Source organism: Arachis hypogaea, chromosome 9, assembly GCF_003086295.3.
Source record: "Arachis hypogaea cultivar Tifrunner chromosome 9, arahy.Tifrunner.gnm2.J5K5, whole genome shotgun sequence".
In the NCBI taxonomy this organism is placed as follows: domain Eukaryota; kingdom Viridiplantae; phylum Streptophyta; class Magnoliopsida; order Fabales; family Fabaceae; genus Arachis; species Arachis hypogaea.
This window is the reverse complement of record NC_092044.1, coordinates 117,001,729-117,024,045: the sequence shown is the minus strand read 5'-3', so window position 1 is coordinate 117,024,045 and position 22,317 is coordinate 117,001,729. Positions and strand designations below refer to the sequence as shown.

Here is a 22,317-nt window from a genome sequence, read left to right as displayed (position 1 = left end):
GAGTAATCTTTTTTAGAATAAATTTGAGGACTTACTCAAATTTTTATTGAGCCAAGATTCTCCCGTGGCTGATTTTCTTATCCAAAAGGGTGTTAATGAATCTTGTTTTTTTTTTTTATGAAATAAAAAATCTAAATGAATTCGTCATAAGTCAGTCCAGCATGCTTAGGGAGGACTCAAATCCCTGTCTTTCGCAGCTACCAATTTCTTGGTGCTTCAATGGATTCCATTAGAACCAAGTGTATCACAACTTTAATACATGAAGAATGACATAACACAACTCTGAAGTAACTCGTAACAGCTCTATGTAAAAAAGTCAACAACATCATTAATAATTCTTTTTTTTTAAAGAAAAAAAAAAGCCATGTTTTGATTAATATATGGGCTTAAAAAACCTTGTAAAATTTCCCAGAGCAGAATTTGTCTGGAAATTCGTTAACTCATCTCATAAGTATCTGTTATTTCCACCTGTAACTGTAATTACCTTTCACTCCTTCACACTCTTTGATTTATCGGATTCTCTGTGTCTTCAGCTCATCCATCATGAGGTTGCCGGCGCCGCCGCGGCCTACCACCAAAAACGCCGGCTTAGGCGTCGCCGCCATTTCCTACATAGCCATCGACTACCTCCGCCATGTCTCCCCGGCGTGGCACTCACGCCTTATGCCCGTGCTCTGGATCTTTCTCGCCCTCGCCGCCCTCGCTCGCGTCCCCTACTACCGCCATTGGTCCGAGGAGTTTCGCTCGTTGATTCCGTTCGTCGCGTCAATAGTGTTCATGCTTGCCGCTTTACTCTACGAGGCAATTTCGGTTCGCTCCGTCACCGCCGTCCTCGGCCTCCAGTGGCACCGGTATCAAACTGTTACAGTTAACTAACTCCATTTATTTTCCCTCGCTTTCCGTGAATGGATCTGTTGTTTCTTTAATCGATCTCGTTGTAATTGTTGATTCTTTAATGCGAATCTAGCGTTGTTGAATGAAGTCAACGAACTAGATTTCTTTAATGTTCATGGAGAAGGAGAACTACCGAAGGTTGGACAACCTATTATTGGCTTGTGATTTTGAAACTAAAATGGTCAATGCTAGTGATCTTGACTAGTCCAAGATTCTTCAGTGAAGAGAATTTTAGCTTGCTACTGTATGATTTTGCTATAATTTGCACGAACAATTTCTTTAACCTGCTGGTGTATTTCTATTAGAAGATCAAAACTTATGTACTTATTTTGTTTTGACAGCAATCAACCTCCTCTTCCAGATTCTGGTCAATGGATTCTCCTGGCATTGAATGAGAAACTCCCTAGTGCAATTGTTGCGTTACTAAGAGCTCCTATTATTGGATTGCACCATTACTTGATGTTGTTTATAATGTTGGCTTTCTCTGTTCTATGTGACTCTGTAAAGGCCCCAGGCTTTGGACTAGGTGCTAGATACATGTTTACCATGGCAATTGGTCGTCTTCTTCGTGCCATCAGTTTTGCATCTACAATTTTCCCATCACCGCGTCCCTGGTGTGCTGATGGTCGGTTCAGAGTTCCAGCTCATCCCCATCCCTGGCTTCAGAAATATTATATTCCCTATCAGTCAGATCATATCGCTATCCGCCAGGTGATAAGGCTAGATGAAGCTTATGGTATGTGTGTAATGTATACTATAACTGAGTTCTAATCATTGCTTATATTGTGGCCTGTAAATATTAACAAACTTATAGGTCTCTTAGATCTTAGTGCTCATTAGTATATCCTCTTCAATTTTATCTTCCTTCATAATTTTTTTCTGCCCAAAAGGAGTATCTTAGAATTGAAACTGAAACATACTAGGTTCTGGACATTGTCATCGATTGCAGCCACTTCAGGATGGTCTGTTGTGGTTTTATTTGATATGTATTGAGTTACCTTCACTGGAATTGTGGGAATTTTAGTTTCTATTATTTTGTTTTCGGTCCTTATATATGGTATTGGAAGCTTTTAATAAGTTGGATCTAAAGCTTTCACATTTATCATGTATCTCTTCCCCTACATCTGTATGAACTAGTCCACCTTCGCAGATATTTTTGCTTGAGCAAGAAGGTTATGCTAAAGTGCTAATCAACATACTTTCCTTTCATAGTTGACATTGGAAAACCAGTTGGTGAATACCGGCCAAATTGGGGTGCAATGAGCTTCCTGATTGATTTCCTACGACCCACTGCCTCTGAAGGACCAACATGGTACAGTCTTTTAAAGAAAGCTGAAGGTGGCTGCAATGACCTCATATACAGTGGCCACATGCTTGTAGCCGTACTGACAGCCATGGCTTGGACTGTAAGTTCTGAAGTTCCTTGCAAGATTGCATTGTCTTATCATTTGTGTCTGTGCGCGTGTGTGTGTGTGTGTGTGTTTTTTTTTTTTTAATTTTGAATCATGAGCTTAATTCTTGACTTTTCTATTTTAAAAAATGGTTGCAGGAAGCATATGGAGGGTACAGTTCAGCTCTTGTATGGCTTCTTGTAGCGCATAGTGCCCAAAGAGAAGTACAAGAACGCCATCATTACAGTGTGGACTGTGTTGTAGCCATCTATGTAGGGATCCTCCTGTGGAAGATGACAGGTTTTCTCTGGTCAAATACAGTTACATACAGCGACAGGAGGCTGGCCAAGCTTAAGAAGATTGAAGGTAGACTAATCCAAGCTTCAAAGGACTCAAACATGGATAAAGTGAGGGAGCTTCTCAAACAGCTCGAGTCGAGCGATGAAGAGAGCACTTTTAGCAAGGGTAGGGCAAATAAATATGGACGGTGGTTTCCTTTTGCCGTCATTGGCTTTGCACTTGCCGTTGTCCTTCTGGCTTTCACATTGACAAGCGATGGGTAATCCTCTTACCACGACCTAAACAATTTATTATTTATAGTGTCCCGTTTTGTTTCAAATTTGTAAGCATTTTTTTATGTATCATGTTCTTTTTGTCTGCGGCAGTTTTTGAGCCATTTAACTGCACTTATGTACCTTAATCGTCATGAGGTTGACAGTGAGTCAATGAGGGCTTCTTGTGCTGATGAGTGTTGGGTTCCTAACATTTTCACCACGGCCAATTCTCATCTTCTTGTATCACTATTGTAAGTTCTTCTGTATGAATATAGATCAGGATTACCGAACTTATCCCAGTTCATTGGGATTCATCACTCTGTATTTTGTTTTAGATGGTGGCAAAGTTTTTTCTGCAAGGAAGTGCTCTCTTTCCTCCTTCCTTCGAAATCATATGTATGCCAAAGTGTGCATGTAGCTTCTAAATTGTGATTGAATAGTTGTAGTGACCTTAAATTGCTCTGATAGATACAATAATAATAATAATCAGGTTATTGCATTGTGATAAAAATGAGCTAATAATTAATCAACATGTAATATTCAATTTTTTGTTAAATTGTTCTCCTAACAAGACATGTATATTTAATAGAATTTTTTGATAGTAAATAAATAAAGTTTGCTCATATCGTTAAATTATATTGATGCAAGAAAAAGAAAATGAATATTAAGAATATGAATCACATGGAATTGGAAACCTACTCTTGTACTGATAATGAAGTTGAATATAGCAGATGGAGAAGTGGGGAAATAGTACATCCAATGAATTGTTGCACATGTAGCATCGCTTTTGTTTTTGAAGGTTATTAATCCATGGACCATTAACGTGTTCAAACTTGAAACACAAGAAATACTTGAAAGAGTAGAGTGCAAGTGCAAGCAACAAACACAGATATTATTTTGCTTTACTCAATAAACTATACTCACTTGTTTTGTTTTATTTCGCTATCCTAAACCAAAGAATCCCTCCCAAATTCTCTCGCAAGTTCCAATGGCACTTTCCGTTTCCGCGTCTTCCACAATCGCTTCTCTCAACTCCTCCGAAGCCTCCACGCGTTTCGCACCTGCTTCTTCTTCCTTTTCCTCTGCTTCCGCAAAGCTATCCTCGCTTCAATTCCCCCTTCGCTCTCGCTTTCTTCGAATTGGAACTGCTTCCTCTCCCTCTCGCCGCCGTCGAATCCTTCCTCTGGTAACAATAAAAACAAAACCTAATTCTTCTCAAGTTTCGTCTTCTATGCCGATTATTTACTATTCCATTACACTGATTCCTGAATTGTTTGGCCAATTTGCGATTTCAGAATTTTGAATGTATTTCTTTAAATTTGTTTAGGTTGAAGCAAAGAAACAAACATTTTCTTCATTTGACGAGTTGCTAGCTAATTCTGAGAAGCCTGTTTTGGTTGACTTCTATGCTACCTGGTATGTAATTAGTTAAGCTCTGTACTCATGTACTGTGTGTTAACCCTTAATCTTTGCATAATCAAAACTGAATTTAGTTAGTGACTTAAGGCGTGGTTTTATTATACTAGGTGCGGTCCTTGTCAATTCATGGTTCCCATTCTTGACGAAGTCAGCACTCGCCTTAAGGACAAGATACAGGTAGTCAAGATTGATACTGAGAAGTACACCGCCATAGCCGACAAATACAGGATTGAGGCCCTGCCAACCTTCATCATCTTCAAGGATGGAGAGCCCTTCGACCGATTTGTGAGTTGCTTTTTGCTTTGGAATGTTCTTAGATGAGGGCTTTTCTTGCTTTGTTTTAGTTTTGGTGGAATTTTGAAGTTACATTTATAAATCAGTTTAGTAAAGAGATTAATACAATAACAAAGTCTTTCCTCGCTAGGTAGACGTTATTGAGTTCTATCATATATTATGTCTACAAAGAGACTGTTTACATATAGATCTTATTTGACCACCTGGTATTCTTTAAGTCTTTATTTATCTTTTACTCTTTATCCATCTTTCATTTCATTCACACTTTTGATTGAGTGTTTTGTCAATCTTCTTCTCACAAGTCCAAACAATCGGACACGTGATTCTACCATTTTTTTCTATAGTAGATGTTACTCTAACTCTCTCTCTCTAATATCTTCGTTTCTTATTCTATCTAATTGTGTATGATCACTCATTCATTTCAACATTTTCATTTCTGCCACACTTAATTTATGTTCGTATTCTTTTTTGACCGTCCAACCCTCTGTACCATAAAACATAGTCAGTCATATGAAATAGAATTTATTTTAAGTTTTAAAAGCACATTTTTATCGCATATGAAATCACACACTTCGTCATTTTTATCTTCGACGGCCGAACTTACATTCCATATATTCTGTTTTGCTATAGCCGACCACACACTTTTAGAGTTTCTCTCCGTAAATCCAACTTCTTATTTAGGTCTTCTATTGACTCTTCCATAAGAATAATATTATCGACAAAAAACATGCATCATGATACATGCTTTTAGATATGCTTTGTGAGTACTTTTAAGTTTTCACACTAGTTATAGTTCCATCATACATATCTTTAATTGCACAAATATATGCGATCTTTATTCTCTTCCTTTCCAAAATCTTCCATAAGATCTCATTTGACATCCTATCATATGTTTTTTCCAAACCAATAAACACCATATATAGATCATTTTTATTATTACGATACCTCTTCATCAATAAACACCATATGTAGCTTCAATGGTAGATCTGACTGGCATAAAACCAAATTGGTTCTCTGTTACTTGTGTCTCCTATCTCAACCTCCGTTTTATCACTCTTTTCCATAACTTCATGATATGATTCATGAGTTTGATCTCTCTATAATTTTCGCAACTCTATATATTTCCCTTATTTTTATAGATAAAGTACCAATGTGTTTTTTCTCCACTCATTTGACATCTTCTTTAACTTTAAAATCTCATTAAAAAGTTTGGTTAATTAACTGATGTCTTTCTCTGCAAAGCCCTTCTAAACTTCAATCGGAATATTATTGGGTCTTACTGTTCTACCATTTTTCATCTGCTTTAGAGCTTCTTTTACCTCGAAGTTTTGAATCTTTCGATAATAGTCGATATTTTGATCTTCTTCCTTTGAACATAGCCGATCAAGGTTCGAAAGAGTCTTCTGTCGTTCATTAAATAACTCGTAGAAGTAGCTCTTCCACTTTTCATTGATCTTCTCATATTGAGCCAAAACCTTTTCGTCTTTATCCTTTATGCACTTAACCTGATTCAAGTCTCTCGTTCTTCTTTCACAGCTCTTTGTGATTTTATATATACATTTTTCTCCTTCTTTCGTGTCTAAAGACTAGTAGAGATCCTCATATGCTTTTGTTAAACTTTCTTAGCCACTTTATATTTTCACCAATTATCTACATTGCGGCACAAAAATCACTTTTTAAAGCACTCACTTTTTGTCTTTATCTTTTCTTGTACACTCGCATTCCACTATTAAGACTCCTTATCTCTTGGTCTTGTTCATCTAGATTCACCAAAACTTTCTTTTAGTGTTCTTCTAATAACTTTTGCCATTTCTCTTCACATCTCCTCTATGCTTTCATCTCCTTCCTACTTTGTCTCTTCTCTTAGGAAGTTTCTTTATTCCTCACCTTTCTTCCTCCACCACTTCGTCTTTGGGTTATTCGTATGATAACTTTTTTTCAATTTTTGCTCAACATGAAAATTCATGACAAGCATTATATGTTATGTTGTTAAACTTTCTCTCAGAATAATTTTACAATTAATGCAAAATTTTGGTCGACTCTCTTCAACAAGAAGAAGTCGATTTGAGAGCTTGTCATGCCACTCTTATAGGTTATAAGATGTTTGTCCCTCTGTTTTAAAATATATTTGTGATGAGAAGGTTAAAAGTTGAAAAAAAGTCCAAAGTAGGTATACCTTCGGTATTGACCACCTCGAAACCATGACCTCCGTGAATACTTTCATACTCAGTCACTTCTCTTTCAACGTGGCCATTTAAATCTCCTCTTAAGAAAATCTTATCTTTCGAAGGTATGTCTTAAACCAAACTCTTTACATCCCCCAAAACCTTATCTTGTGTTGCTCCTCCGAATCTAATTGCGGTGGATATGCGCTAATCACAAGAAAAGTATCTCCTTCCACCACAAGTTTGATGGAAATAATCCGATCACCCATCCTCTTGACATCCACTACATCCTTCTTCCACTACTTATCCACGATAATACCTACCTTATTCCTATTCTTCACTTTTTTTGTATATCAAAGTTTGAAGTCGGAGGTATCCAACTCACTAGCCTTCGTACTTACCCATTTTGTTTCTTGTAGGCATATGATATTAATCTTCTTCCTTGTCATGGTATATTACCTCTATGAATTTTCCTGATCGAGTGCCTATGTTTCATGTCCCAAATTTCAATCTTTTGTTCCGACCTTTACTTTTAACTTTTTTTTTGTGAACTAGCTTATTTGCCTTCGTCCGTTCACGAAAATGCGGGAACCCTTGCTCATTTAACACTACACCTGAGCATCGATGCAGCAGCTCTTGCTCATTTGACACTGTACGCGAACCATATAGCGCGTTGCTTCCAGCCAACGACCTAATTTTAGCGTAATAATGTCTTTGATCCATGTCATGAAGATTCGACTAAGTTTTTATGTTGGTTGTTGAACGCTTAACACAACCTTCCTTTATCCAAGCTTGGGACCGACTATGTACAACAGGTGTAGCATAGGCGAAGTTAGTAAAGAGGTTAATAACACATTGTAATATTACTTCAACTTTGTATTGTTGGATATAGTGGACTTGCGTCTAGTTCGAAATTAGGACTGGATGTTTGCACATTCATTCGCATTCCTTATCTCTAAGGCTTGTTCTTGTTGACTTTAACATAACGAAAACATGCTTTCATTACATGGTTAAGAATCTAATAGGTGCATCTGTTCAAAAATGTTTAAGACCTTAGTCCGTGGTTGATAGTGTAAAATGGTAGCATTATGTTTGATGTTCTAGTAGATTGTCACTTGTTATCTTCACACTCATTATGTATATAAAACTATAAATATATTGAAGTCATACCATTATTTTAAATGTTAAGAGAGCTTCGCTTGCTGAATATATTTACTTGAAAGTTTCCCTTGTGCCCACCAATTTTTGGAACAAAGAAGAGTTCTCATGTTGAAGCTACATCGTATATTTTGTTTATTTATAGTTTGCATAATCTTTTTTATTATTATTATATGGCTGGTTAGTTTGCTTGATTTTATATCTTCTCTTGTGGTATGATTTGCAGGAGGGAGCAATGAGTGCAGATCAGCTCATTGAACGCGTAGAAACTGGTCTCAAAGTCAAGCAATAAACCTAGCAAGTCTTTTGTTGTTCACCCTATCACTTTTAATTGTATAGTTTAATTAAAGCTGCACTTTCTGGAAATTGCTTCTCTACATTATCCTTTTCCTCTAAAATTTCGTATTACTTTTAACATTTTCAGGTGTAATGAAACCGCAAAGAATTCTTTCTGTTGGAATGTTGGATGTCATAGGTGAATATATTGGAATACTAAACTATTACGTCACTTTTTATTGATAGTTTTGTATCTCAAATTGCTAAGGAACTTGACAAACCCCCCCCCCCTCTTTTTTTTTTCCTTCTCTTCTTTTCGGTTCTGTTCTCTCAACAGTGGTATCTTTTAAATTAAATATATATCATTCTTTGTACTTTATGACTGGAAATTTTAAGGAAGTGGTGGTAGATAGAGTATCGGATTCTGAAAATAAGTGCCTGCATTCCTAGGACATTTGCTTTTGTTCAAAAGGATTTAAGTGCCTGCATTCCTAGGACATTTGCTTTTGTTCAAAGGTAAAGGATTTGATTACTTGTAATGACTGCATGATTTAGGAATCCAATATTATACATTTTTATGCATTGCTTAGTGTTTTCTCCAGAGCATGAGAAACCTTGGAGAACATGAATTGGTGGTGCCTGCTGCATCTTACACATTAGACTATGAAAAACCTCTACGACCACCCAAACACCCGGACCCAATATCAGGACCAGTCACACAGTAGATAACGGGAATAAGAGTTGAACAAAAGAACTGACAAAAACAAACATTCGGCGAGCAATAAACATGGTCTTTGATTTAATGAATAGTCGATCCATATAAGAAACTTGGAAGACCTAAATGGCACGGCGAAACCAAGCTTTCATGGTAAACATGGCGGTCTCCGGGATATATGTCGTAAATATCCTCATATTGTGGTGGCTCTAAAGAACTTGCGCTAAGCATAACTAATTTGAAGGAGGATATAGAATCATGAGATCTCGGACAAAAGGAAGCAGCCAGATCTGAACAAAACCGTGCGTCACTAATCGAAAATACCTTATGATCACTAGATATGGTGACCAACTTAGTCCAAGACTCTTGAACCCCATACTCCTTCATCACCCACAAAACCAGACGACTCTCTTTTTCATTGAAACAAACAGAAAGGCTGTCCCTCCAGACACCCAACACAGGAAATAAATCGTCGTCACTATCATTCCTGTTAGGGAGGGATATTTGGCAAAAATTTTCGTTGGCCAAGTCAAAGGAAAGGATGTCCCATTTGGTAAAGTTGCCTTGCGGCCGAGCTACCCAATTGAGAGTGCCATTCACAAACTTCCCTGTCCATTCCATGGGATGCTCAAATGGAAGATCTTGATTGATGGTTGTGCAAGAATTCGAACCGAAGGTGTGAACTTTGTGGCCGTGTTTCCAATAACAATCAATAAACTTGTACTTATCATGCACATGATCATAGCCAAAACCATACACACAACCATCTTGCTCAATTTTCAACCAATCGGATACCGATCCGGTACAAGGGTTCCACAATCTGATGAATTTACAGCGGCGAGGCGCACGGCACATGAACTTGCCCTTGCGCAAGCCGATGCAGAGTAAGCCATTGCAGGAACCAAAGATTCGCAGTTCATCATCAATCTGGAAGCAGGCATCTTCGGTAAAAGCGGATGCGGATGGGTTCTTGAAGAAAGATTGTACGGAGTAAAATAGAATTTTTTCCATTGCCAAGCACGCCAGTCGCGGGCGGATCCTGGTTGGATCTGAGGTTGAGCGGTGAAGCTGTTTTTTGGCGAATTTGGAGCTGGAAATTAGTGCATTCCATGACTTGCACACAATCTTGAATTTCACAAGGTAACTCGCCGGAACCCTCACCAGGATCTCCTCAATCAGCTCGCCCGGAAGGATTGTGCTTTCCAGCAGGTTCCCGCTCATACTCACAAATCCCTTGGCGTGCCTTTGGTATGGTAATCTAATTTGTTACCACTTTATTTTGTTTTCAAGTTGCTTTTATTCTTAAGCCTTTTTCACCCTTCTCGTAGTAGATGAGGCACTTTTCTTTTTTAAATATATATCGAATTATTAATATTATCTTTAATATTAATATATTAGTATTAATATATTTAGTTATGTAAGTATATGTAACAACGTATAATAATATAATATAAATTTAACAAAAATTATAACATACAAATAAATACATATGCAATAAATAAATAGATGATTGTATATAAATCAGTAATTAAATTATAACAGTTAAAATTATTTACATTCAGTATTAATTATTTACAATAAAAATAATAATATTAAAATGTATCAAGAAATCGTTCTTAGGTTTATAAGAGTTATAGCTAATGAGTTACAGTTCAAATAGCATAGTCTTTTTATATTCACCTAAAGGTCGCGAGTTCGAATCTTTTTATTTTGGTTAAAAAAAAGTTTATAAGAGTTATAAGAAATTATATTGTTATATTATCTATTAAGAGTGTTATCGGTTCGGTTTGGTTCGGTTTTAAATCAAAAACCAACCGAACCTATATGTTCGGTTTCTATAGACACACAACCGTTCGGTTTGCTGCTTTTATAACAACCGAACCGAACCAAACTGAACTAACAGTGGTTTGATTCGGTTGATTTTTTGGTTTTTAATTTCTAATGAGTAAAATATGAATCACAATAATTAGAGGTTCAAAATAGTCAATAAACTAAAATAATAAGAGTAAAACATTGATATGGTTAGGGGTTGGAGATTTTTGTTGTTAGGTTAAAGATTAAAATGGTTAAAATATTGAAATGGATGCATATGTTCGGTTTGGTTTGGTTTGGTTCGGTTTCTATCGAGTCAACCGAAAACCAAATCGAACCGATCGATTTTGTTCGGAAAAAACAAAAAAAACGATTTTTTCAGTTTTCAAATAGATTGTTGTAATTTTCGGTTCGATTTGCAATAATTTTCGATCTGATTTGGTAACTTACACCCCTGTTATCTATTATTAAATTTGAATTCTAAAAAAAATAATTTTATAGTTAATATTATCAATAAATACTATAAACAGGTCATGTTATACATATATTACAACTGCTATAAATTTAGTATCACTTTATTTTGTTTTCAAGTTGCTTTTACTCTTAAGCTTTTTAAAGGGGTCAAGGGCTCATCCTTCTCTCAGTGGAAAAGGAACTTTTAAAAAAAAAAATAATACTCTAAAACAACTAGAGTATTTTTTTAAATATATATGTATATCTAATTATTAATATTATATTTAATTATACAAATAGATATAACAACGTATAACAATATAAATTTAACAAAAATCGTAACACACAAATAAATACATATACAACAAATAAATAGATGATTGTATGTAAATCAGTAATTAAATTATAACAATAAAAATTAATTATATTCAGTATTAATGATTTACAACAAAAATAATAACATCAAAATATATCAAGAAATTATTCTTAAGTTTATAAGAGTTATAAGAGGTTATATTATTATAAATACTATCTAATTCATAATATAATCATCTCTTTTTAAGAATAATTTTGATGTTGTTATTAAATTTAAATTCTAAAAAAAATTCTATAGTTAATATTATCAAAAAATACTATAAACACGTCATATTATACATATGTTATAACTATTATAAATATGATATCACTTTATTTTGTTTTCAAATTGTTTTTACTCTTAAGCTTTTTAAAGAGACCAAGGGATCACCCTTCTTGCAGTGGATGAGGCACTTTTCTTTTATTCTTTTTAATTACTCTAAAAACAACTTGTTTACCGCCAGAAGAGTTTCTTTAATTTTTTTTTTAATTTAAAAAGTATCTCCCTTTCAACGAGAAAGAATTTTTCAAATATATATATCCAATTAATAATATTATATTTAATATTAATATATTTAGTTATATAAGTATATATAATAATGCATAATAATATAATATAAATTTAACAAAAATCATAACACACAAATAAATACATATACAACAAATACATAGATGATTGTATGTAAATCAGTAATTAAATAATATAACAATAAAAATTAATTATATTCAGTGTTAATTATTTACAATAAAAATACTAACATTAAAATATATCAAGAAATCATTCTTAAGTTTCATCTTCTATGCCGATTATTTACTATTCCATTACACTGATTCTTGAATTATTTGGCCAATTTGCGATTTTAGAATTTTAAATGTATTTCTTTAAATTTGTTTAGGTTGAAGCAAAGAAACAAACATTTTCTTCTTGCCTTGTTTAGTTCTGGTGGAATTTTGAAGTTACATTTTCTTCTTTACACCAATATTAACTACACTATTACCATTGCTATCATCTTCACTGTCGTCCTCACTATTATTATCAGCCGCAGTCATTGGTGCTTGCACTTGAGAAAAATTAATAGCATTACTGCGACCAATCCCTCTAGCGAGACTCTGGATCGAGTCAACAGACCTTCTAGACCCCGAGCATAAAGATGGACTGCGACGTCTTAGTCTCGAATCCACAGATGACCGACCCAGCGCAATTTGAGGCGATTGCTGACTATGCTGTGGTACCTACTCGTTAACTGTAGGAGGTTGAGGCTGGGATTGCTGCACTTGTAGCTGAGGGTTAAAGAACAAGTCATTTACCCATTGAGATGTCTCTGTTTCAGCCACCCACTGATATAGCTGGTGGTTTGATGACTGTGCAGCTATGTCTACATGCTGTGACATAAAAGGTCGATAATATCCTTGGTAGGGAGGCATGTGTAGTGAGTGTGAGTCAGGGAACAACTGACTGAAGAATGATGGTCCAGGGTCAGGGTTTGGCTGTGTGTACGGGTACTGGTGTGGAAAGGAAGTTGGCAGTTGGTATGGGTGTATGATCGGCTGTGGCTGCGGTTGTGGCTGTGCCTGTGGCTGTGGCTGTGGAACATAACCAGTCAATCGCAGGTGAGTCCCATATGCTTCTGTATACCATTGCATATACCGATCGGATGCTTGATGGTGTAGTGTAGGATCACCAACCAGAACGGAACTCAAACGGTTTGTCCAGCTCATAATGTATCCAGAATGCTCAACTCTCCAATCTTTGTTCTTTGGTCCAGTCAGAACCACGTTGTGAGATTCTACAAGACGAGTAGCTTCTCCAGGAACTTCCTGCGCCAGACCGAATTGCCACATGACCCGGTCTGATGCATGCCACTTAATGCATTCAAACGATATTAGTGGCACAACTGCACTCCACATCAATCGATGCTGCAAAATGTCATTTGGAACTACAATATTTTCTATATGATCAGGAATGTACGGGTTCCACACAAACTGCAAAAACATTCCAAAATGACTGCATAAATACAAACACAAATATAATGCCAATATTAATAACAACACTGTTAAATACAACAAAAAAACTAACCCCATCTGCAGGTATATCATCTAGTAAACGCCTGATGTGAGAAATGGTCCATTTTTGGTATCCGTGAAACTACGAGCGCCAAAACATCCAACTAAAATAAAATAAATCTCTAACACTCAGTACCAATATATGTTATATAATATACCTAAACAATACATAAGCGATAATATGTTAACATATGAAATAATTTTACCTGTACACAAGCGGAAAACTAGGATGCAATCGCACCGGTGCTAGGAACGGTAACCGTTCCCAAGCCCATATACAAAGTAGTGCCAATGGGCCATCCACCTCCTTGCAATCATAACGTGATGCCTGACATAATGCCCTATACAAATGTGACAGGCAAGCGGATTCCCAGCTAAAGCCTCTAATGTCAGAAAAATTTCGGAGCAAAGGCAAGAACTTCCAGTGGAATGTCATTCCTGACTTGTCGCAAAATAAATTTGTACCAAACAACAAAAATAAGTGTATCTTGACGTACATTTGACTACCAAGTGCGATGTCCAACTGCATGCGCCGCTTTAGGGTGCGGAGCCATGCAAGCTTGACACTGCTTCCTTTATGATCAGCGGCAGTAGGTACAATACCAAATTGTGTCATGAATTCATTTTCGAGGCCATTAGTGCTGCTATCTATAAATTCTGACACCAGCATACCATCTATCGGGAGTCCAAATATCATTGCAACATCCTCTAAGGTTATCGTGCATTCACCGTGTGGAAGATGAAACGTATGAGTCTCTGGACGCCATCGCTCGATTAAGGCATTTATAAGTGCATTGTGCAAAACAAGTCTCCCAATTTGAGATATGTGATAGAATCTACTATCTCGTAACTCGATCTCAACTCGGGGATCATATGAATCTTGGTTCAGATGTCTTGATTCTAAATTTCTTGAACTCTGAAACAAATAAAAAATTATAATTAAAAATAGAAACAAAAAAAATAAACAAACATAAATAATAATAATAATAATAATAATAATAATAATAATAATAATAATAATAATAATAATAATAATAATAACAACGACAATATTAGCAATAATACTAAGTACGATAATAACAACAGCAATATTAACAAATATACAAACATAAAAATATTTACATATGGTGGACGTTCAAGGTATTCAACAATGTAATTTTCAGAACGCGTAATGTCACGAACCATCTTCTATTTGTATTATTTCTGAAACAAAAAACTATTACATTATATAAACTATATCTAACATATATCCAATATTTTTCTAACATTAAATAAATAAATAAAAGCATATTTAAATAATTTTATATATAATATTTTCGGTTCTGTTTGAAATAAACAACATATCCTACTTTAACATTTATTCAATATAAATTTAATAATACATTAAATAAAATATATTCTGAACATAGCATGAAATCTTATATTTTATATTTTTATAAATAATATATGTAAACAATATATATTAATATATTATATTAAATATGATTAACTTATTGTAAAATATATAAAATACATATTTAAATTTTAACATATCTATGTTCGTATGTATGTATTGTAGTATATATTTAAGTATTTAAATTCTTCTACAAAAATATATAATATATAAAGTATGTTTAAAGTATCTTAATAATATATTAAGTACTGTTTCTGTTTACAAGTTAAAAATATATTTTAGTATTATCTTAATCTAACAAAGATTGTGATCCTAATTAATACTAAGTTCAACACTATTACTACTAACAATGAATTAATTAACCCAAATTAATTTCTGAAAACTAATCTAATTTATTTTTTATTTACACTAATTAAAAAATTAAACTCACTAAAAACATTATTACTAAAAAATGTACTTACTTGGTGATGTTGATGGCGATATAGTTGAAATCAATAAATCTGAAGATGAAGTTTTAGTATGGGGGAAGGGGTTGTTTTGAGTTATAGAAGAAAGAAGAAAGAATTGTTGAGTCACTTGAGTGTGGTGTTCAGGGGAGAGGGAACAAGATTTGAAAGTGAAAGGAAGAGAGAGAACGTGAGTAAGAAGAGGGATCAAGGGAGATTATGAGATTCACAGGTTGAGGGGGCTATAGACACGTGTCATGCATGTAATCAATACAAGGGGGTAGATTGTGGGTGCATTACGAACGGGACGTATTGCATATCCGTCAGGATGGCGCCCCCAATCTCCTGTAAAATTCTGTTTTCTTCTATTTTAACGCAAAATACCATCTCTTCCCCAATTATAAAATAAAAAATCCACAAATTTACTCTGCTGACTGCTGAGTAAGCAAAAAAGTGGAAATATTGCTGCTAATAAACCTACCAAGTCTTTATTTATTGTTTACCACCTTATCACCATTTTATTCAGGTGAAACCACATGAATTATATCGTGAGCACAAGGGACTAACAGAAAAAAAAATTTCTGAAAAATACTTGTTTTTATTTATAAAACAATTTAGATAATGGTAACATAGGTATGATTGAACTTCACTATAATTTTATGAATTAAATCTATTCCATTATAACTTTACCAATCCAAACAAGAAGAGTTCATTAAATTCCCTTGAAACTAGATTTTACTCCACTCCCACAAGTGCCAATTCAAACGTAGCACTAGTAAACCAACACCAATTTACTAATTCCTCATTATTTCAAAAGATTTGGATGGCAAACTTTTTGTTAAAATATAATGTAATCAGTACTATTGGATTGTGGATGTCTCATGTCTGTAAAAAGAATCATCGTTCATTCAACTAAAAAGAAGCTTAGAGAAAATAACAAACAAAACTGAAAACGGTCAAGAGAGCATTTAACAACCAAAAAGCAAAGTTGGCATGTAAAAACATTATCTGCCTCTTCAACAATATCTAATTTCCAAAAGCCAAAATATAACAGTTTAACGCTTCTTGGACACACCAACGGTCTTTCCCCTACGCCCAGTAGTCTTGGTGTGTTGACCGCGAACTCGGAGGCCCCAGTAGTGCCTCAAACCACGACGGTTTCTGAAAAATAGTGTCAACGTGTGTGTCAATACAGCAACTAGAATAGTTCATGAAGAAAAAGACATACAGCAGCTAGAATTTTTAAGTCAACCAATGCATAAGCATATATTAACCACGGATTTCCCTGAATATAATGTGTTTTGAGGACTAGCAAGAGAGAAGATAGCTAGTGTTGCATCATATAATAACTTATTTCTACATCTTAAGAAATTATTGTAAACCGTAATCTTGTAATGAAAAAGGAACACCATGATTTTAGATGAAATCATGCAGGATAGTCAAATCAAATATACACTCATGAAAAGAAATTGAACTAAATTGAAAAGATGAAGTTTCATATAATTATATATGGACAGATGGGTTTAATTCTAACTTATGAGAAATTACAGAAGGGTCAATACCTGGCATATCTGCTAGGGTCCAAGCAAACAAATCGGCATTTTGTTGTAAAAATTTTTGAAATGAGGTTTTCTCTTCCAAGCTTAGTGTGGATCCGACGTAAGTGAATTTTTTTTAGCTATCTGCAAAAAAGATTTTGTGTAAGTCCTCCGTAGGGGTTGGTCGTTCGAGAACGTCGGCTCTTGTGTCAAGGTGCCGACACTGGGGATTCGTCTTGATTGCTAATGGTGTGAACATGTGCATTTATATTTTGGTTGGGCCTTTTGAGGCTATTGTTGTAACATTGCCTAGCGTCACGATTATCATTGTGAAATGTTGCAATAGTGTCATCCTGTAAGGGAAACTTAACACAGAGATGAATTGTAGAAACAATAACGCCGAACTTATTCAAAAAAGGTCGGCGCTGCTCCTCGGGTCAAGCAGTACCTTTTTTACCAGGGGATCTCCAAGTTGAATGGAGATTACCACAGGATCATCTAGATTTGTTGTAGCTGTATTGAAATCGGATGCTTGAAACGTCATCTGGGGGACGCGTGGAGGCGTTTGAAGATTGTTCGGACTGGCTTTGATTGAAAACATAGCTCGGTAAGAGCGTTTTCTTACAGAGCTTGTGCTACCTCCACCTTTTCTATTTATCGGCAGTGAATGGTCCAGGCGAGTTATCTGTCTCTCCAACCTTTTTTTCTAGCAGAGCTTTCTCATTGTGCTCAGGTTGGGCTCTTTCGTTCCGAACTTCTTCATTCTGAGCAGTTTCAGAGACGTGTTGGATCAGAATGATGCTCGGCTTCTTCGATTCGTTCTTGATGTCCATCATTGTTTTCAATCCGAACATTAGTTAGGTTAGCAATCTGATACGCCATTCTTTGATTCTCCTCCGCCATGTGCTGGTTGGCTTGTTGTAACTCGGTCACCATCTGAAGGAGCTCAGACGGCGTAGTGGAAGTTGCTCAGCCATGGTTGGAGGTGAAAATGTCGAGGCCGATGAAAATGAAAAGAATTATATTTTTGGGCCCTACAGTGGGCGCCAATTGTTCTTGTGTGAACAACCTGGACGTAACCTTGGCTACAGGAGTTGACGTCGAGCTTTAGCCTTTAACGTCGAGCTATAAGCTGAGATGGTCCAAACTTCTCGTCCAGAGGGGTGTCACGTCATAGAGAGTATGAGCAAAGAGGGAGTGTACCTGCAAAAGGCACTCCGATGCTTAAGTTAATACCGTGAATTCAGTGTGTCCCTGTTGAGGATAAAACATCATACCTTTATAGGTGAAGTAAGATAGGTCAATTACGTTCTTTATCTAAATTGATGAGCAGTTATTAGATTTAATAAGTAATAAATACCTGATCAGACAGTTTTATTCCAGAATGTAATCCGTTGAGCCCGATTATAACGTGTAACCGCCGAATTATGACGCAAATTGTCGAGTTTTGGTGTATAATGCCGAGTTAAAGGTAGTCCGTTGAGTTCGATTATAACGTGTAACCGCCGAATTATGACGAAAATTGCCGAGTTATGGTGTATAATGTCGAGTTAAGGCATTAAAGTTGTAACGGTCAGATTATTAATATATTCGTATTAATATATTTAATTATACAATTATATATAACAACATATAATAATATAATATAAATTTAACAAAAATCGTAACACACAAATAAGTACATTTACAACAAACAAATAGATGATTGTATGTAAATCAGTAATTAAATTATAACAGTAAAAATTAATTACATTCAGTGTTAATTATTTACAACAAAAGAAATAACATTAAAATGTATTAAGAAATCATTCTTAAGTTTATAAGAGTTATAAGAGGTTATATTATTATAAATAATATCTAACTCATAATATAATCATCTCTTCCTATGACTAATTTTGATGTTGTTATTTGTTGAGTTAAGAAATTAACTAAATTAATTAGTGATGACAAATATTATTTTTTGGACAATATAAATATTTAGTTGTGATTGTTAATAATTATATGTTGCTAATTATTTTATGAAATGTTGCAGGCTTAAATTAAATCCAGCAGCCCAATTGGAATGAAAACAAAATAACAAAGCTGGTGGGCTGGTAAATCAAGTGAAGCCCAACGAAAAACAAAGAAAAAAGTAAGATGGGTCAAACGGGTTACATGAACCATATCCGATCCAAGCCCGTTAGCAACAAATCCCTCCAATTTGATCTCACATCACAAGCAACGTTCACTTCTGTGTGTTGGTCAGAAACTCAGAAAAGTGAGAAAGAGAAAGAGAGCTTCTTCCCTAAGCTATTCACCAAAGAAGCAAGAGAGAGAGAGAGAAAGAGATTAAGCTTGAAAGGTAGAGGTCAAATCAGCATGTTCAAACCAAATCAAGCTTAAGAAAAGATTAAAGGTAAACCCATTTCCTCATACATGCAACACACTTTCTTCTCTTCATCTTCAACGTTCTGCCTATCCATTTTGAGTTACATGGAAAAGAGGATTTCTGTTCTTTTTTGCTGTGTATCTACAGTCATAAGAAAATCTTAGGGACCAAGTAGTTTCTCAATGGCTCAGATTCGGGCTACCATTGGAAAACTTTTGTGGTTGCTGTTTTATGGCTTTCGGTCAAAAAGATGGTCAGAACCAAAGTTCCTAATTTGAGTAAAAATGGGAGAAAGTGAACGGCTGGGGTTGGTGAAGCACACTGCTCAAGAAGTTGACCTAGGAAGAGCAACATGCAAGGAGATAAAAGAAATCTTGCTGCTCATTCAGAACCAAGGAGAGAAAACCAGAGCTTGGTGAGTTGTATTCTGTGAAGAAGTTCCTCTACTTGGATAATGCTTTCTTTCAAAGAAGCATTCGGCCAATACTGAAGAACTAAATCTGAGGCTTGCGAAGCTGGTTTTTCACATAACAAAGAAGCTGTTGATGAAGTCAATCTCCTTCATGTTTTACAAATTGTGATGTACTTTTCAATGTTTATCTTTCTGTAATTTCTTGTGAGAAAAGACATATTGAGAGAGCTCAAGTAAAAGCCATGAGTGGAAAAAGGTTGAGTGATACACTTGAGAGAAAAGCCTAGAGTTAATTTCAGATTTCTTTAGGTATGTTTATGTCTTGTATCTTGTACCTGTGAGGTATCCTTTTCTTAGTTAGGTTAGCACTAAGAGTGAATAGTTAGGTATTAGCATAGCCAATGTCAAGTTAGGTTAGAACTTGAGTGTGAAAGGATTGTGTCAATCCTGTGGAATTGGTGTATGTAATACTTTTAACTATAGTGGAAATTCCTCCATTGTTGTGGAGGAGACTGGACGTAGGTTGTATAGCACAAGGCAACCGAACCAAGATACATGCTGGTGTTAGCTTTTCTCTTCTCTGCTGTGTTCTGTTTTCTGATATTCATGAGACAAAAAAAAATTGTCTCATAAATTTCTACTGCTGAATTCAAATAGAACCAAAATTGAAAGTTTGTTTGAAAAGGATAACTTCTGTAATTAAAAAGGAAGGCATAGATTCAACCCCCCTTCTCTAAGTCTATCACAACCTTCATTATTAAATTTAAATTAAAAAAAACAATTTTATAGTTAATATTATCAATAAATACTATAAACACGTCAATCTTATACATATGTTATAACTATGATAAATATGATATCACTTTATTTTGTTTTCAAGTTGTTTTTACTCTTAAGATTTTTAAAGAGACCAAGGGATCACCCTTCTTGCAGTGGATGAGGCACTTTTCTTTTATTCCTTTTAATTACTCTAAAAACAACTTGTTTACCGCCAGAAGAGTTTCTTTAATTTTTTTTTAATTTAAAAAGTATCTCCCTTTCAACGAGAAAGAATTTTTTTAAATATATATCCAATTAATATATTAGTATTAATATATTTAGTTATATAAGTATATATAATAATGCATAATAATATAATATAAATTTAACAAAAATCATAACACACAAATAAATACATATACAACAAATACATAGATGATTGTATGTAAATCAGTAATTAAATTATAACAGTAAAAATTAATTATATTCAGTGTTAATTATTTATAATAAAAATACTAACATTAAAATATATCAAGAAATCATTCTTAAATTTCATCTTCTATACCGATTATTTACTATTTCATTACACTGATTCCTGAATTATTTGGCCAATTTGCGATTTTAGAATTTTAAATGTACTTCTTTAAACTTGTTTAGGTTGAAGCAAAGAAACAAACATTTTCTTCTTGCCTTGTTTAGTTCTGGTTGAATTTTGAAGTTACATTTATAAATCAGTTTAGTAAAGAGGTTAATTAATAAGTAACCAAAAGGCAATTCACACCAGAACAAATTTAGTAAGTGAAGATATATAATAATGCAGGAAAATATCAAGTAATCAATGAAACAGTAAAAATGTAATTGTAGTAAATTAACAATGGCAGCAACCCTGACTCAAAGAAGACTACTATAAAAACCTTTCATATGAAAATGTCTATCCTCTTTCATTACACTCCTCTCTCCTTATACACATGCATTCTCTCTATTGTTGTAACTAACTCTCCACCTCAGCATACTATAAGAATCCTCTGTAACGCACCCTCATATTACCCTTCATAATTCTTCATCCACACAGGTGGTTTTCTTATTCTTTTGCTTGTTGGATCTGCATATGGTACATTCGGCCCATCATGAGTTGTCGGGTCTGCAATTGCTGTATTCGGCCCATTACGAGTGGGTTTACTCGTATCAATCACTCCCCCATTACAATGACCTTGTCCTCAAGGTCTTCCGCAGGATACATTCTCACCAACTCAGCCCAACTCACCCATGTTGCTTCCTCTCTTGGTGTTCCTTGCCATTCCACCAACACTTGAACATCCTGAGACCCATCATCAAGCTGCAAGATTCTACTATCAATAATGGCTACCGGCACTGGTTCAAAAGGCAGAGAAAGAGGAAGCTCGTTGATGCCCCCTACCACAACGGACTCACCCTTAAACTCCTTCAGTAGTGAAACATGAAAAAACGGGATGAATTGCACTTCCAACTGGCAAATCCAGTTTGTAAGCGACAGTTCCCACTCTTTGGAGCACCTTAAATGGTCCAAAATATTTTACCAACCTTCAAATGTCTTCGCGTCACTACGGACCCCTGCCGATATAGTTGAAGCTTTAAGAGAACTAAATCACCAACATTGAATGGTTTTTCACGTCTATGAGAATCAGCTTGGCGTTTCATGCGTTCTTGGGCTTGTTGGAGGCGAAATTGGAGTTCCATGTCAAGAATCTCCCTAACTCGCAATAGATCATCCACGTCTTGGACCAAAGAAGAGCGACTAGTATAGCCGGGTTCTGACAGCAAACCCATACAAGGCCTCATGTGGTGACATTTCAATGGTGGAGTGAAAAGAATT

At 35.1% G+C, this 22,317-nt stretch overlaps 3 protein-coding genes and 1 long non-coding RNA gene across 7 annotated transcripts; 2 read left to right on the top strand and 2 right to left on the bottom strand.

Annotated features, from left to right (window-relative positions):
• The first annotated feature begins 183 nt into the window (after positions 1 to 183).
• LOC112712446 (protein PHLOEM UNLOADING MODULATOR) lies at positions 184 to 3,350 on the top strand. 2 transcript variants are annotated; one of them, XM_072203963.1, is made up of 6 exons: positions 184 to 307; positions 534 to 851; positions 1,236 to 1,630; positions 2,107 to 2,300; positions 2,444 to 2,844; positions 2,951 to 3,350. In XM_072203963.1, the coding sequence occupies exons 2-6, from the start codon at positions 544 to 546 to the stop codon at positions 2,955 to 2,957; spliced, it is 1,305 nt and encodes a 434-aa protein (XP_072060064.1). In that variant the 5' UTR covers positions 184 to 307; positions 534 to 543; the 3' UTR covers positions 2,958 to 3,350. The 2 variants fall into 2 exon arrangements, with proteins under 2 accessions (XP_072060064.1, XP_025621123.1); XM_025765338.3 differs by lacking the exon at positions 184 to 307 and having other exon boundaries at positions 368 to 851.
• On the bottom strand, positions 1,760 to 4,324 carry LOC140175440 (uncharacterized). The gene is made up of 2 exons (XR_011866232.1): positions 3,539 to 4,324; positions 1,760 to 3,300 (listed from the first exon to the last, which is right to left on the bottom strand). It is a non-coding gene; the product is annotated as an uncharacterized lncRNA (long non-coding RNA).
• LOC112712448 (uncharacterized) lies at positions 3,542 to 8,530 on the top strand. Of its 3 annotated transcripts, none has more exons than XM_025765341.3 (5): positions 3,542 to 4,025; positions 4,167 to 4,255; positions 4,366 to 4,543; positions 8,102 to 8,172; positions 8,300 to 8,530. In XM_025765341.3, exons 1-4 carry the CDS (start codon positions 3,828 to 3,830, stop codon positions 8,165 to 8,167), a joined length of 531 nt encoding a protein of 176 aa, XP_025621126.1. In that variant the 5' UTR covers positions 3,542 to 3,827; the 3' UTR covers positions 8,168 to 8,172; positions 8,300 to 8,530. The 3 variants fall into 3 exon arrangements, with proteins under 3 accessions (XP_025621126.1, XP_025621127.1, XP_025621125.1); XM_025765342.3 differs by having other exon boundaries at positions 8,102 to 8,176; XM_025765340.3 differs by having other exon boundaries at positions 8,102 to 8,208.
• A 171-nt stretch (positions 8,531 to 8,701) lies between these two features.
• Positions 8,702 to 10,087, bottom strand: LOC112712447 (F-box/kelch-repeat protein At3g23880). The gene has a single exon (XM_025765339.3). It carries the CDS (start codon positions 10,085 to 10,087, stop codon positions 8,951 to 8,953), a length of 1,137 nt encoding a protein of 378 aa, XP_025621124.1. The 3' UTR covers positions 8,702 to 8,950.
• Positions 10,088 to 22,317: the final 12,230 nt, after the last annotated feature.

Bases quoted from the DNA above. Each gene is read 5' to 3' on its own strand.
- LOC112712446 (XM_072203963.1), top strand. From the start codon at position 544: ATGAGGTTGCCGGCGCCGCCGCGGCCTACCACCAAAAACGCCGGCTTA. The intron at 852-1,235 runs GTATCAAACTGT...TTGTTTTGACAG, and splicing joins CTCGGCCTCCAGTGGCACCG to CAATCAACCTCCTCTTCCAG. The intron at 2,301-2,443 runs GTAAGTTCTGAA...AAATGGTTGCAG, and splicing joins TGACAGCCATGGCTTGGACT to GAAGCATATGGAGGGTACAG.
- LOC112712447 (XM_025765339.3), bottom strand. From the start codon at position 10,087: ATGAGCGGGAACCTGCTGGAAAGCACAATCCTTCCGGGCGAGCTGATT.
- LOC112712448 (XM_025765341.3), top strand. From the start codon at position 3,828: ATGGCACTTTCCGTTTCCGCGTCTTCCACAATCGCTTCTCTCAACTCC. The intron at 4,026-4,166 runs GTAACAATAAAA...AAATTTGTTTAG, and splicing joins GCCGTCGAATCCTTCCTCTG to GTTGAAGCAAAGAAACAAAC. The intron at 4,256-4,365 runs GTATGTAATTAG...TTATTATACTAG, and splicing joins GTTGACTTCTATGCTACCTG to GTGCGGTCCTTGTCAATTCA.